This window comes from Sceloporus undulatus, chromosome 2, assembly GCF_019175285.1.
Source record: "Sceloporus undulatus isolate JIND9_A2432 ecotype Alabama chromosome 2, SceUnd_v1.1, whole genome shotgun sequence".
NCBI lineage: Eukaryota > Metazoa > Chordata > Lepidosauria > Squamata > Phrynosomatidae > Sceloporus > Sceloporus undulatus.
Window position 1 is genome coordinate 54,577,450 of NC_056523.1, and position 16,306 is coordinate 54,593,755.

A 16,306-nucleotide genomic window follows, 5' to 3' on the forward strand; every position below is an offset into this window, starting at 1 on the left:
GCCTCCTGTTGCATGCTGGGATTGGCAGTTTTAAGGAGGGGTATGTAGAATTCTCAGGCAGAGAAGTTCAGCTCCTTAAAACTGCCAATCCCAGCATGCAACAGGAGGCTGCTAGAGGAGTCACACTGGAATAGTACCTCTTTAAGAGCATAGTGTGATAAACATCTAAGACATGTGTCACTGTGGCCACATCAGACACCTTTATGAGTGGGTACAACTGCTGCACAAGCGTTAACTCTGCAAATGCATTACTGGCAAATTCCATCTACTGTATTTGTACACCTTTTACACAGTTGGGAGTCCATCTATATATGGCCTTTTATTTAACCTCAGTAAAGACTTACTATGAACTGGGAGCTGGGAATAAATTTTAGGCATCTCATTAGTATGTTTTTCCCTCACCTTCTGATAACTACTCGGGCAGGAGGTGAAAGAGATGACAATTTAAATTTAATACAATGTGTTAGTCCCCAGTAAAAAGAGCAGAGCAGATGACCAGTGATTATTTTCAGCTCCTGACAAATTAGGCCAGCATCAGTCTCACTGCAATTCTTTCAAGATTTATGCAGGAGCTGTCTCATTTAATACAATGAACAAAGAGAGTTCAGGGCCAAAGAATAGGATAAACTGAAAATGTCTTTTTCTTTAACGTGGTCTTTTATTTTGAAATAGCCTTTAAAATATAAGCAGTGACAGGGAAGAACACATAAAACAATACAAGACCACTAATTAATGACAAAAAGGTTATCCTCTTTAGTATAAAACAAAACAAAACAAACAAATAAAAATTGCTGGGAGGCTCCACTCAGACTGGGGCCCTATTCAAGAGACCTTGAAACGGTGGTACACGCTCTGGTAACCTCTCAATTGGATTTCTGCAATGCGCTCTACATGGGGCAACCCTTATACCACACCCGGAAGCTACAGATGGTACAGAACATGGCAGCCAGACTGGTCACTGGTACCTCCAGGGCCAGTCATATTACACCTATACTCTAAGATCTGCATTGGCTGCCCATCCGCTTCCGGGCACAGTACAAGGTGTTGGTGATAACCTATAAAGCCCTACATGGCTTAGGCCCAGGATACCTGATGGACCGCCTCTCTCCATACATTCCGCCCCACACCCTCAGAACTTCCGGGCAGCAACTATTGAGGGTCCCAGGGGCTAGACTAGCCTCCACAACGAGGAGGTCGTATTCCATCGTCGCCCCGGCCCTCTGGAATACGCTGCCCATAGAGCTCCGCTCGGCCACCTCCCTGGCCCAGTTTAGAAGGGAGTTAAAAACCTTCTTATTTAAATCAGCATTCCCCGAGTCAAGCGCCAGCTAGTCTTCCCCCCCTCGACGGCAATGGTAGCTGGCTGATAGGGTTTTAGTTTGGTTTTTAATATGATTATGTAGTGATTTTGTCATGTATTGAAATGTATTTGTATTGTTGTTGTTAACATGCTGTTCACCGCCCTGATCGTTGGAAGGGCGGTATACAAATAAAATTTTTATTATTATTTATACAATAAAAATAATCCAGGTAGAATTTGGGTTGAATCCCTGTTGTTCATACACACTCTGAATGCACCCAATTCAAGTTGTTGTTGTTGTTTTTTGGGGGGGCTACCAAAACCCTCACTTAATCCAGGGTATTTGACACTGAGTCTTTTCACGAGTTTTTAAAAAAGATTTGGATTGTCGTCAGTGTGAAAAATGATGCAAAGAGACCTTGATTAAAGTAACCATACCTTAAATGGGTTTCAAATACATTTGTTGGCGGGGCAAGGCTCCACCCAGCTGGCATCATGAGGAGACCACTCCTCCTCTTCCTATGCATGCAGACCTGTGGCATGTCAAGTAGATAATCCAATAAATATTCATTTGCAAGAGTTCCTTGTTTTGTTCACCCCAAGAAACTATGAAGTTACATAATAAACTAGGATATTAAACCAGCTTCAAACTATGGTTTAATATCTTCGTTTCCTTCCAAGTTGTATCCATAGTCTTTTTTATTTTATTCTATCATAGACGACTTCTTTTTTTATTTACCAGCCCACAATCAACTTGACAGGTAAGCAGGCAGGTGGATGCTGAATGCACAGGCAAAAGGCTTGTTTACATCTTTATTTATCAAGTCAATATATCCAAATGCATTCTGTATGTAGACTGGCCCTTTGACATTGCTGATAAAATGTCTTGTCTCTCTTTGGAGTTTTTGATTTTTAGAAGTCTCTGAGGGGTTTTTTTAATGACTGACTGACTATTATTTGTGCCTTCAAAAATCCAGCTTTGACTGAAAATAATAAATTAAAAATCAACTACATTCAGGCACTCATGGTTGAAAAGACAGATTTGCATCTGGAGTGACAAAATTGTAAAATGCAGTTTTCTTGCCTAACAACTTCCTCTTAAAGATAGACAATGAGAAACAAAAACTAATGAAGATTTCACAAGGCATTTCTGCCTGCAACTCTCCGATAGATCAGGAAACAGAATGTGTATACCATCTGAAGCATAATAGCCACCGTTAAGTGCAATTAACATTAAGGATGGGGAGGTTGAAAGGATGCAGCCTCGATACAGCTGAAGTGCACACTTCCAGATGGTCATTAAAGGGAATTATGAATTTAATTGCTCAAGCTGCATGTCTCCAATATAAGACTGTCTAATGAAATAATGGGGGTTTCCTGGAAAGTCAAATATTGGAAGCATGGTTCCTTCTTTAAACCTGCTGAAAAAACTGAGAATTTTTTCAGATAAATGATGGCATTGTCAGAGAAAAATAAGCGGAAGGGGAAACAACAGGAGAACAGAACAGTAAGTATAAGGAAAGAGACATCTCTCATGCAATTTCGAAATGTATATGGAAGGGACAACACATCCTAAGTATTGGTTCTAATTTTCTTCTCAACAGCTTGCTCTAATTAGTAAGTGAAACAAGGGACAAAAGCAAAAACTCCAGAACATCCAGTGGAATTCACGGAGAAAAAGAAGACATGTCTCAGGATGCTAAAAAGAACTTATTTATTTGCTAAATATCCTTTTGATTTCTTGTTTCAGAAATTTCTGTACCTTGGATTTCACGTGGTCTTCTAAAGAAGTCCAAAAGAGTATTCACAGGCCAATAAACATTGGGTTTTTTAGCATGTAAAGATTGCCTTTTTAGCTTCCTGAGACATATCACATTTCTCTTTTTGGAACTAAGCAAAATTTCAACATGTGAAAAGAAATTAATACAACTCCTGCTACATGTCATAGGATTCATCCAAGGTTGGTGGTATGTTTGCTTTATGAGTGCATGTGTGTTTTGTTCAAGATGGTCATGTAGGACAGGTTCCCTTGACTATGCAAAATTCTTGTTGTCATTGCTGCTGTTTTATTTTTAAGCAACTGATTACAGTGTATTCCCAAGAAAGGCCTTTATGAAGGAAAGTTTTGTCAATTATGGCTTTCTTAAACCTCCTGATTCAAAGGCATTAAACTTCTAAACTCTAGTTGACAGGCAGCAAGAATGTATCTAGCTAGCCATGCTAAAAAAGGAAACAGTGCTGAACTTTCTTCCTTTGAGATATTAAGTACTGTAGTGCTGTTTTGCCTCTATTTATTCTAAAGCCAGAGACTCTTAAAAAAAAAAGAATGTATGAAGAAGGGATCTTCATACATTCTTAAAAAAAGACACAACCGTTTTCCTTCCCAAATGTCATCAGGAGCACAAGAACACACAGAACCATGGTATAGCAGCAGCAACCAGATAAATGACAAAAACCTGGGAGAAAATCATTCCATTCTTCGTATTGCAGTGGAAGAAGCCACATTTCTTAACCAATTTCTCTCTTATTTCACTTCTACTGCTGTCAAATACACACAGATCCAAAGTCACATTTACATTCTATAAATAACATTTTAATCAACCTTGGTATTTTTTTTAATCTCAAGATTTTGAACATAAGTGTCAGCACCATACATCTAACAAACTAACGTAAAGAAGATGGGCAAAAACAAACCCTCTGCTTTACTGTGCGTGCACATGTATACCTTCAAGTCTTCTGTTAACTTATGGTTACACCCCATGAATTTCATAGGGCTAGAGGTTTTTGCCAGTTCTTTTCTCTGAAATATAGGCTACAGCATCTGATATTCCTTGGTGGCCTCCTAGTCAAGTACTAACAAGCAATGACCATGCTTAGCTTCCACGATTACACATCTAGTGCCTTTAGATTTTTTAGGCCCTCTGTCTTACTGTAGCCTATAATAAATTACTTGCTCTGTTTCTAAATACTACAGATCTTTCTACTTCATCTTTTTTGTTATCTCAACCAAGCACAGCTCTTGTAATAGTACTCACCATGATCATGAGCAAATACCAAGAAGTTGTTCCCTGTCAGCATCTGGGCCAAATCATCGTAACGACAGCAGTGTTCTCCAGCACCATGAGCAATGAACACCAGACCCCTAAAGTATGAAGATACAAAGCATGGTGTTAGAAAGAGGAAAGATATAGTCAAACAAGTTATGATTTTAAATAAGCAGTATTGTTTTTTAAACTTCTAGTTTCAATCTTGCTGGGGAGTTATGTCTTTCTAGGTGGACTAACATCCCGGAAATTAAAACTGGGTGGTTCCACAATGTCTATATTCCGTAGAGGGCTGCTGTTGCATCAATATAGCAGAGTTGGCAAAATGACTGTTGTGCAACAGGATCAGAACAGAACAATGGGACTGATACACACTGCATCAATTCCAATATGCATCAGGCACCAATGGCTATCAGGCATTCTAGCCAGTGTCCTGTTATGCATCCTTGCAATTCATGTAGCCAACTAAACATAAACATAAAAGTTAACATACATAGGAGTTTATCAAACGGGAGGAATTTCTCTTAAATTCGAATGAAAAGAAAGTGGGGCCAGAACGCATTCACTTAAAATCACTAGTTTCACGCAATTACGTGAATACGCATTGCATTTGAACTGGCTCCCCATTGCCCGGAAATAGCATGCCATTGCCTGAATTTGCGTGTGGCAGTCTATCACGCAATAACGTAAAACCACATGATTGTGTTTGGACTGACTTCCCATTTCCCAAATTTGTGTGTAGTGGGTTATCACGCAATAACGTTAAACCCCATGATTGCATTCAGATTGCCGTCAGATTATACTTCCAATTCCCCTTGTCTGATAAACTCCAGAGTGGTGCAGGATTCTGGTACTCCTACTGTATGCTACCATCTTTGAGTTGCAGGATGTGGCAAGTGTAAAGAAAGACCTTTTGGTGATGGCCCCTCATGCTTATTTGGTGCCTATACAAATGTCTTTCAGGCCTCAAGTAATGATGTCTTTATTTTCTCAGGCATGTTAAGAACTATTGAGAATTCATGTTTTTCTTTTCTTTTATGGATCTGAGGTCAATATTGCTGTTATTACTGTATGTTAGTATCAGCAGGTTTATTTATATTTTTAAACTGATCTTGCATTTTATAGTTTTTAAAAATACTTTATACTCTGTGTTGCCCTGGTAGCTTTCAGAGGTGTGAAGGTATGAGAGACAAATGGAGTAAATAAATAAATTTAAAAAATTAATACATTGGACCACAAAAAGGATCAGGTTAGCAGTTAAAGAGATTGAATGCAGTTTTACTAATCAGAGTATACTGAGATTATGCAAAAATCATACACAATCTATGAATAAAATAAATAGCATCCTTTAAGGTTGCTGCAGCACTGCAGAAGTAATGCAGTTTGACACCGCTATAACTGTCATGGCTCTATCCTATGGAATCCTGGGATTTGCAGTTTCTGTGGCACCAGAGCGCTCTGACAGAGAAGGCTAAAACCCCAGAATTCCACAGCATTGATCTATGGCAGTTAAAGTGGTGTCTAAGTGCATTAATTCTACAGTGTAGATGCAGCCAGAGTAATGGGAACCCACAGATGGGCAAGTGGAATTCTTACCTGCTCTTTTCTTTAGGCCTTGCTCACAAATTAACAACAGCACCCAACTTATTAAAAAAACAAAATCCTGAAAAATGTTTCCACTGTAGAGCACAACTGCATACTTGAGTCTCACCCACTTATGTACGGAACCCACCAGGAATATATGATGGTCTATCTTGTCCTACATTTTGTTGTGTTGGAAACTTTTAACAACTGTAGGTCCTCCCAGCACCTTTCAAGCATTTGCTGGCCTTCTTCTTTTTTATGCCTTGGTAAGTCAAGCAATTCAACAATCTTGACATAAAGTGATTCTGATCATAACTGCAAAAGAAGCACATCAGTCTTTGGGGCCTGCAGAATCTCACACTATTCACAATGCTTGTTCTGTGAATGCTTTTCATCTGAGTTGTGATTATACTGGCAAAATGCTCTGATATTGACAAGTTTCAAGTAGAAACCAGAGCAGGCAGCATAAAAGGCTTCTCTTGCACATGCTGGAATCATGCTAATTTCAAAAACTCTTTTGTAAGCAGCTCTCAGCACTTCCTGAAAACTGGCTCTGTGTGAATGACCTGCAGTTGCTAAAGAATGGATTAAATCACCCATTCTGTCTTGAGAATTAACAAATCCTTACCAATTTAAGCATGCTAGCATGAAAATAAAAATCCATTGAACACAATATAGTAAACGAATTTATGACTACCATGCAAACAACTTACATGACTTTAAGCAAGGGAGCATGAAGCCAATCTGCTGAGCCTTGCGGTATACTGTATTTCCTTCCTTCTAATTTATGGCAACCTTATCTTGGGGTTTTCTTGGCAAGATTTATTTAGAAGAGGTTTACTCTCACTTTCCTCTAAGGCTGAAGAGTGTGACTTGCCCAAGGAAGCTCTATGGGTTTCCATGGCTGAGTGGGGATTCAAACTCTGGCCTCCCAGCATCCAGGTTCAGCACTCAAATGACTACACCATACTGGCTCTCTTTATATAATATAACATGGCTGAAATATTAGCAGCAAAATCATGCAGTTATGAGAGTTTTAAATAAACAGTACATATGAGTAGTGTTTGACACAGCTCATGAAAGGGCCCTCACATTGCATATGTTTTTTTTAGTTGCATTTATATCTAATTTTTTCTCCAAAGAGCTCAAGACAGCCTACATGGGTCTCTTCCCTGCTTTATCTTCACAACAATTCTGTGAAGTAGGTCAAGCTGAGGTCACGCAGTTAATTTCCTGGCTCAGTGAGGACTAGACTCCCAAGTCCAGCACTCCAACCACTATCGTCTCCCCACCTCACATCAATGCACATCAGTACTGTATAACTGTTTGTTTTTTATTCTATCCTCACATACAGAGGTTTAACGCAAAGTTTTAATAAAAGAATATAGGGGAAGGACCCTTGGGTAATATTTCAGGGGTCTCAAGTGACCAGAGAAAGAATAGCCTGGCCTTGTTCTCATTTCTTTTTATCTGGAGACCTTAAAAAGTGAAGCTTTTTCACCGGGGACAGTAAACACCTTGGCAGTTAAGCCACTTGCCTGTTGGCCTAAATTGTTGTTGTTTGCCTCCAATTTAGGGTGGCCCTAAGGCAACCTTATCATGGGATTTTCTTGGCAAGATTTGTTCAGAGGAGGTTTGCCTTTGCCTTCCTCTGAGGCCGAGAGTGTATGACTTGTTCGAGGTAACCCAGTGGGTTTCCATGGCTGAGTGGGGATTTGAATGCTGGTCTCCAGAGTTATAGCCCAATGCTCAAACCACTACACCATGCTGGCTCTCTTTGTTTGCCTGTAATGATTAAGAATTTCACTCAGGGAGCTTGGCAGAGAAGTGTTTGTAGAGAAAGAGACAAAGAACATATTTTGTTGAGTTGCCAAAATTACTAACATTGCTATATAGCATTTTTAACTCCTTTTAAAAAGAACTGGGGATTGTTTTTGTGTAGTGATCTGCAAAGACCACACTCTTCCTGAACATGGTACCTTTCAGATGTGTTGGACCACAGCTCCATCATTGACTACCTTATTCTCGATTAATTTTTCTTTTTTAAAGCAATCCAAGTTAGTGACTAGCACCAAATCTTGTGGTTCCACTGTTTAAAAATATGCATTGGGAAGAGGTATTTTACCCAGTACCTCTGTCCTACACTTAATTATACAAATCTTCCACAATTTTTTTTCTGAACTAAATTGAATGAAACTAAAAAATAAAAATAAAATAAAATCCAAAAAACCACCAAGACTTTGTTTAAAGAAAAAAAGCCACTTCCTCTCCAATCTGTTCAGTTATTTTTTCCTCCTGCAAATTTTCTACCCTTGTATACATAACTGGATAACTGGCTAGGGATTTCTGACAGTTATTTGTATAGTCTAAAAAGTAACTTTTCCAAACTCTGACAGTCAGTTGGACCCAAACCTGCTCATGTTTTCAAGTCAACACACACCACAATGTTAGCAATTTATGTACGAGTTCACAGCAAAAGCTGATCTGTACCAAATTCATATCTTTACCTTTATGATGCAATTGTCAGTAATTGTCAGTCATGTTCACTTTAAATTCTACCATCCATCAAGAATCATCTGTTAAATTCAGCTCTTTGTCCAATAATCCCAACATGACACAGTGGTGATAACAGTTAAAAGTGTGGGCCTGCTTTAGCTTCAGGATAGTAAAGCCCCCTTACACACAAGCAACATAAGTAGAATTTATATTTGACTATTAACATATAGGTCCTACCAAACCACACTGCCTGCAAACCACATAAAATGCTCAGAATCTAGCTTAGTTTATCCTGACAGTTTTATTCCTAAAAAAGTAAAATTTTCAAGTTCTGTATCTCCCTGTAAGGTTTATTTACATCAGAAGTTCTACTTCTATCCTACTGAATTCTGACACTTGACTGTGAAATAACAAGAGTGCAGAATTCCAAAATATCTCTTGAATATGTGATGCACAACATCCATTTTCTCCAACTTAAGATTCCTATTTCTTGTTCAGCTTTGGATTCTTTCAGACTCCAGAATGATTAACTTCAATAATTTGAATGAATAATATCTGGTGCAATAAATAGTTTCAGTCCTTTTTTTTTAAAAAAAAAAAATCAAAATCTGGAGTCAGAGAATAAATTTTTTATTATAGCACACAGAGCCTAGGCAAAGTCTTGAAATCCTATGTGACATGCTTCACATTTCAAGTACTGATTTATTTCTGAAGAGCGAGGCAATTATGCATTTTTAATGGTCTACAGAGATTAAGCACATTAATTGTGCAGATGAGCAGTCCCCTCAGCATATACAAAAACCTCAACTTTAGCATCGAGTGCCCAGCTGTAATTTCTAACTCAGCTCCGATAGGGTATATGAAAGGATGTCTCCAATCAGAAGCTATATGAGGCAATACTGTACTCTGCTGTAAATTTTTCTTATAGCAGAGGGAAAGCATGAGCCCATGGTCTTAAGCGTGATACACCCATCTAGCCCTCTCTAGTTCACATGACTGCTTGTACACTTATACATGATAATTTTTGAAAATAACAACCAAAATATGATACAGTGATCTTGCTAAGTGATTGTAAATGTGATGTGGTTTTAAATGATGCATCTGATTTGCATTTATTTTTGTTTATGCTAGATATTATGTTGCCCCATATCTGGTCTACTTAATCTGAGCTGCAATCCCAAAAATATGAGAAACATATTAGGCTAGCCACAGATGTGTAATTTTTACAGCTTCTCACATTACATGTATTACTTATCTTACTATAACTCTTTATTAGGAAACATGTCTCTTTGAATTCAGGAGATTTCTAAATAAATCTATCTAGGTTCAGGTTCATGTATCTAGGTTCAAAAATTATCTTTTTATGTTACATACCAAAATCCGTGGATGCTCAAGTCCTATTCATTATAATGGCATAGTAGTAATATGGTGTCCTTTATATAAAAGAGCAAAATCAAGGTTTGCCTATGAAAATTTGAATATTTTTAAAGTATCTTCAAGCCTTGGATGATTCAATCTGTGGATAAAAAAATCTGTGGATAACGAGGACTAACTGTATATTTCTTCTAAATGGAATTATATTTATTTTGATCAATGACCAGTAGAAAGGGAACAAAACAGGAAAGATAAAATGCAATGCAATACACTAAAATACAATATTAAATACAGAAAATATTTGTGTTACAATGATTTTAGAAAAACAATGAAACATGATAACACTTTTAATATTAAGATAGCATCCTATGCCAACAAGCTGGTGCTGCCATACAAAAACTAGCTACCTTGGCTCAGGAAACTGGCCAGCCAAAAGGTAATCAATGTAAAACACATCGGATCTCTCTGGTGTAATCTGTAAATTGGGTTAATAAAATGATGTCAAAGGTCACAATAAAAAAACACAATACAATAAAACACATCCCACGATTTCTACATTCTCTGCCTCACAAGGGCTATCGAAGCACATTAAATTTGGCCAAGGTGAATGCTTTCCTGTTTTGTTAAGTTGATCTTTAACAGCTGGAAAAATGGGAGCTGCACTTATGTGATTTTGCAACCTGATATCCCAGATACGGTGATTTATGATTTTGTTAGCTTTTATGTACCCATAGCAAGAATGGCATTTTGTGAAAATCCGAAACTTAACACTTTCTCATCAACTATCTTCTTCCACCTTGACTGAAATTTATTGCTGGGGTGTGTGTGTGCAAAACGTTAGGTATGAATAACATTTTAAACCAAAAATTTAACTTGTATATCCACATCTGAGACTCAATAGAAATTTGAACAGTCTCTAACTGTAAGAGAATATTTGGCACACAGCTTAGGAGGCTGAGAATGCTGCTCCAAATATTTATTTAGATAGATTCTAGAGGTGTAAAATTGCTAAACACACACACTTGTCCTCCATATAGCATTTGCAGTATGATCTTAGCATTAAACACTTGAATTGCTGATGGTACATGCTGGCCTCCCATCGTGTAAAAAAACCGAGACAAGTAACTTATAACTCCGCTGTACATTTGCTATAGCATAAGATACTTGAGCTCGCCAGGGACCAGCAGCTTGAAAAAATGACTTCCAAATATTTATAAAATTTAACCTGTTCAATTAGATGTCTGTTGATTTTATTTCTGATTGAAAACTACAACTTTAGATTTTTCATGAGTAATTGCCAGCTGTTCAGTACTGCAATAGACATCTAGTGCTCTTAATAACTGTCTCAAACCTACTCATGTCAGTGACAGAAGTACTGCATCATCTGCATAAAGTAAAAGACATACAGATCTCCCTGCCAATTTAGGTGGTTAAGAATTTATTTCAGAAAATGTCTTGACCAAGGAATTAATATAAATATTGAACAAAGCAGGGGGGAGAACACAGCCTTGTTTTACTCCAATATGAGTTGGTATTAGAGGGCTTCTCTTCAAAACAGGGCCTTCCCATTGCCCCAAAGAACATAGGTCCAGTTTGTTGGAATTAAAATGTTGAGCAGTATTACCAGATCCTTGATTGTCTACTGTAGTCTTTAATGTAATATTGCACTTTCCATGACAGTTTTCATTTCCCTTGAGCCACTCTGTAGATTCAACAGCTGCTGCATGTTCAATTGTGTCCAGAGATGTATTCAATCTGTTTACATTGGAGATTAATGCTCCTGTATCAACTGCTTTGTATGGAGAACCCTGTTCCCACTCTTTTAGCTCTCATTTCAAGCCAGCCAGATGTTGGAGCCATGCTTGCCTTAACAGAGGGAAGCATGGGGACAGAATCTTCAGAGGTGCTTTTCATTTCATGTTTGTAAAAAAGTGGATTTATTTCCACAGAAACCTGGTGATGGTGGATTGGTGGTTTCCCAACCCATAGCTGCAACTTGTGATGGTATATGCCTGATGAGCTGCATCAGGAGCCAAATAAACCAGATTTTGCCTACATGAATCTTTCTGCCCCTTCTTCATACTTATCAAGTAGAAACATAAAAGGTCAAGTCTGGATAGTATTTCATTCAGGGCCTCTTGAGGCAGGACAAAGAAGGAGTGTAAAAAGTTATTTTCAGTATTATCAAAAAAGCCATTCTCCAAATTCATCAAGTGCAAAACCCAAGATTCTCAGATTTGTAATATTCCTGAGTTCCCTGGATTCTGGCTCAGCTAGGTCATAACGATTGTCATCTGTGGGGTCAATGTCAACTAAATCTTGATTTATTACTTTGTCTTTTTGAGGGTGCTACTACATTTGGAATCAATGGTGCTGGTGGTGCTACATTTTTAAAGAATCTTGAGACTGATATATCATCCTCCTTCAGATCTTCTCTGTGTTTGTATACCACAGAATCATAGAATCATAGAGTTGGAAGAGACCACAAGGGCCATTCAGTCCAACACCCTGCCATGCAGGAACTCTCAATCAAAGCATCCCTGACAGATGGCAATCCAGCCTCTGCTTAAAGACCTCCCAAGAAGGAGACTCCACCACACTCCGAAGGAGTTTGTTCCACTTTCGAACAGCCCTTACTGTCAGGAAGTTCCTCCTAATGTTGAGGTGGAATCTCTTTTTCTGGAGCTTGCATCCATTGTTCCAGGTCCTGTTCTCTGGAGCAGCAGAAAATAAGCTTGCTCCCTCCTCAATATGACATCCCTTCAAATATTTAAACAGGGCTATCATATCACCTCTTAACCTTCTTTTCTCCAGGCTAAACATTCCCAGCTCCCTAAGTCGTTCGTCATAGGACATGGTTTCCAGACCCTTCATCATTTTAGTCGCCCTTCTTTGGACACGCTCCAGTTTCTCAATGTCCTTTTTTGAATTGTGGTGCCCATAACTGGACACAATATGCCATGTGAGGCCTGACCATCTTGGCAAGTCTCCAGTCTTGTAATGTGGGCACTACTCTAGCTTGAAATGCTCCACATACACTAGATCTGCAATGTTACTGAACACCAAGGACGAAGATCATTAAAATGTTCCAAAGGTGAACTTTGCACTCCTCTTGTAACAAGATTCCCAAGGGATTGGGGTAGTTTGATTAAAACGTATTTTGAATTAACACCAGTTTTCAATTTCCATTATTACCATTATTTGAGGATAATTCTGAAATTTGGTTTAACATTAATCTCTCCACTTGGTTAGCCTGGATTAACCACTGAATTACTAGGCTATTTGCAGGAGACAACTCAGCAGCTGATCTGGCTAGTTTGGAGCCTTCTTTTTGATTTTTATTAGTCACAGAGAGCTCCTTTAAGCTCAGTGTTAGTATCTGAGAGTTGCTGCTTCTCAGCCACTTCCTGACATTTATTGTTTGTATAAAATTGAGTAATTTTTGTTTGAGCCTTCACTTTCTTTAGAGGAGGGTTCATAACAGACAGAGTAAGGCCAAATGTTTTATAACTACTCCAAGTCATCACCATGGTCTTATTTCCTTAAGTTTTCCTACTTATTGGTAGTTTTAAAAAAAAAAAGACATATCAGCCTGTAAACAGCAGCCAGCCGTTGTAGCTTCCTCTTCATCTAAACTCAGTCTACAAAATCCTCCATTTAATCCCCCCTCACTTATAGTTCTGTAGTGTTACACCCCTTCTATGACCTTATAGTGAAAAAAATTAACTTCTTCCATTTACACCTTTTGTTTTGTTTCTACTCATAGATTATAAATCTTCACTCCTTTAACCAACTCACAAGGAAGAAAGGGAGGGAATAAAAACAGAGATAAGAGGGAAAGAGGAGGGAAATGTGGCAGTGAAATTAAACGTGTCTGGCCTCCCTGACCAAAACCCTTGTTTTCAGCATTCTAAATGGCATAAACTCTATGGTATACAGGAGGCCGCCCACATTCGCTGGGATTAAGGACAATTTTTTTTAACCTGAGAGAGGTGCTTCAGAGCAGCTCTATGGTCAACATCTGGTAGAAGATTACCACTGAATTGCACTGGAGGACCCACAAATGCCTAGTCCAGACTATTTGAGAGACCATGGCCGTTACAGACAGCCAAAATAAAGCTGCTTCGAGTCACAGTGGAGGTATGGTGTTTCACTGATGCATGCGTCCTAAGAGTCCAGAAGCCACACCAAAGCCACGCTCCAGTTCTTAGGGCTGGAGCATGGCTTTGGTGCGACTTCTGGACTCTTAGGACACATGCATCATTGAAACATCATACCTTCACTGTGACTCAAAGCAGCTATATTTTGGCTGTTTGTAAGAGGCCAATATCTCCTCATATGAACCTGCGAAAGCCCTAAGATCTGCAGGAGAAGGCTTTCTCCTGGTCCCCCCAGAACTGGATTCGGGGGGGGGGAGCGCTTCCTATACATTTATCTACTGGTCACTTATCCATGGGTCAATGGAAGCACTGTACCTTAACTCTTATTTAAAAAACAACAACATTCCCTACTCTGAGTAGTGGCAACAGGTGAGAGCTTAGTCTGTCTCAAAAGAGCTTAGAATGCCATAACCCCCTTTACTCTCTCAGCCATGGCCCTGCCCCTCTGGCCTTTCTGATTTCCTGAGTGGGAAAGTAGTGGCAGGGGTGGTTCTTTGGCATTTCCCCTCAAAGGAGTACCGAGAGATTACAGGGGGTCAGTGCTTCTTTTAGGTTGTCCCACGATGGACTAAGCTCTCATTTTTCACCAATCTATTGAGAGAAGAGGATACAGTAGTTATTTTTTCTGATGGAAATCAATACTGTACCTTAACTCTTGCCCTCACATCCTTTGTGACATGTGCACCTTTTCTAATTCCCACTCACACCTAGTTGCCTCCCACACACGTAGCACAGCCACCATTGACCATCATTCCCTCCTCATTCATCTAGCCTTTAGAGCAATGGTTCTCAACCTTTCTAATGCTGGGACCCTTTAATACAATTACTCATGTTGTGGTGACCCAAACCCATGGAACTATTTTCGCTGCTACTTCATAACTGTAATTAAATAGGTGTTTTCCAATGGTCTTAGGCGACCCCCATGAAAAGGTCATTCGACCCCCAAAGGGGTCCCGACCCACAAGTTGGGAACCACTGCTTTAGAGTGAGCACAAACAGTTATGCCCGCTGGAATTTTGTAAGCTTTTTGACATCATTTTCCTTTGCTTCGTTTACATCTTTTGTCACACGCCCTAAACTTTACCCTCACCTTATCCACAGGTCATATCAAAATGCATAATTTTGGCCCACAAACCTGCCCTCAACTTATACATGAGGTCAACTTATATACAAATATATACATAATTACTCTGAAAAATTACGACAACATGACCATGAAAGGACAGCCCTAGGTGGACCCAACAATGGTAAGAAGGAAAAACAATCCTGAGATATGTGATCAAAACGCAGAGAACACTGAAATTCATTTCAGTATCCAAACAAAAACAGAAAAGGAAATCAAACCTCATTTGTAGTGTAGCTGGCAATTGCTGAACCAAAACATACATGCACACCTACAGCAAAGCCAAAATAACCATTCTAGCTTAAGCCTCAATCTGTTGTTCATTTACAGAAGAGCTCTGCTTGATGGGCGTTCTTTTTCTATCAAATGTAGAGAAATTATAATACACATTAAAATGCACTGTGCAAAAGTCTCAATGTCCTGAGAATTACTAATTTTAAATCTGCCTGTGCTGCACTCTACAGCTTCTTTACACTGAGAGTGGAATGGTAAATATAATAATTATGACTACTAATAATTATACATCTGTAGTTATTTACATACACATCCTAGCAATTTCAGTGGGAAGTGTGTGCAGGCATGTTCTTGCAGGTTCACAAACATCTCAAAAATATTAGTGGCAAACCTATAGTGTATATGTATGTCACACTGAAATAACAAGAAGTGTATATGTGTACCTTTGCACATACTGTAGCAATTATAATTAATTGGACTGTACAGTATGAACACAGAATGTTGCCTTATATAAATCAAATCTTGGAAAAGAAATTTCACCATAACAGAATACTGTAGTCACAAAAAGTAACTTTTACAAGATCTGACCCTGAGCTAGACTACTGCTCAGTAGTAGTACTGATTGTCTAGCTTTTCAGGTAAAGAGGCTTTTCCAGCCCTGCCAGGAGTTGATGGATTTTGTTACTAATCATTATTTTCATTCTTATCTGACCCTTTCATGTAAAACATGCATTCTATCCCTTGTGTGACATTCTCTTCCAAGTCCTCCACTACAAAGCCTTATACTGAAAGCATAAGATTCTAAATCTGCATTTGCGATGTTATTTTGTCTCCTTTCTGCTAGGACACTGTGATGTCACAGAGGTTGGCTTACTGTTGCAGTAGGACATGGCTCAAGTACATACTTGTGGGCTTGATGGGGGCAAGTAAATGGCTACTATTTGAGACAAGAGCTCTGAAATTTTTTGTTTTGTGATGCTCCTGTTTCTGT

The 16,306-nt window shown here is 38.8% G+C and overlaps 1 protein-coding gene across 4 annotated transcripts in view; it reads right to left on the reverse strand.

Annotated features, from left to right (window-relative positions):
- Positions 1 to 16,306, reverse strand: part of MGLL (monoglyceride lipase) — a 136,351-nt gene that overhangs the window by 93,021 nt on the left and 27,024 nt on the right. For all 4 annotated transcript variants that reach the window (XM_042448201.1, XM_042448199.1, XM_042448202.1 and 1 more), the window contains exon 3: positions 4,336 to 4,442. In XM_042448201.1, the coding sequence (XP_042304135.1) occupies positions 4,336 to 4,442 (107 nt within the window). The remainder of the gene's footprint in view (positions 1 to 4,335; positions 4,443 to 16,306) is intronic.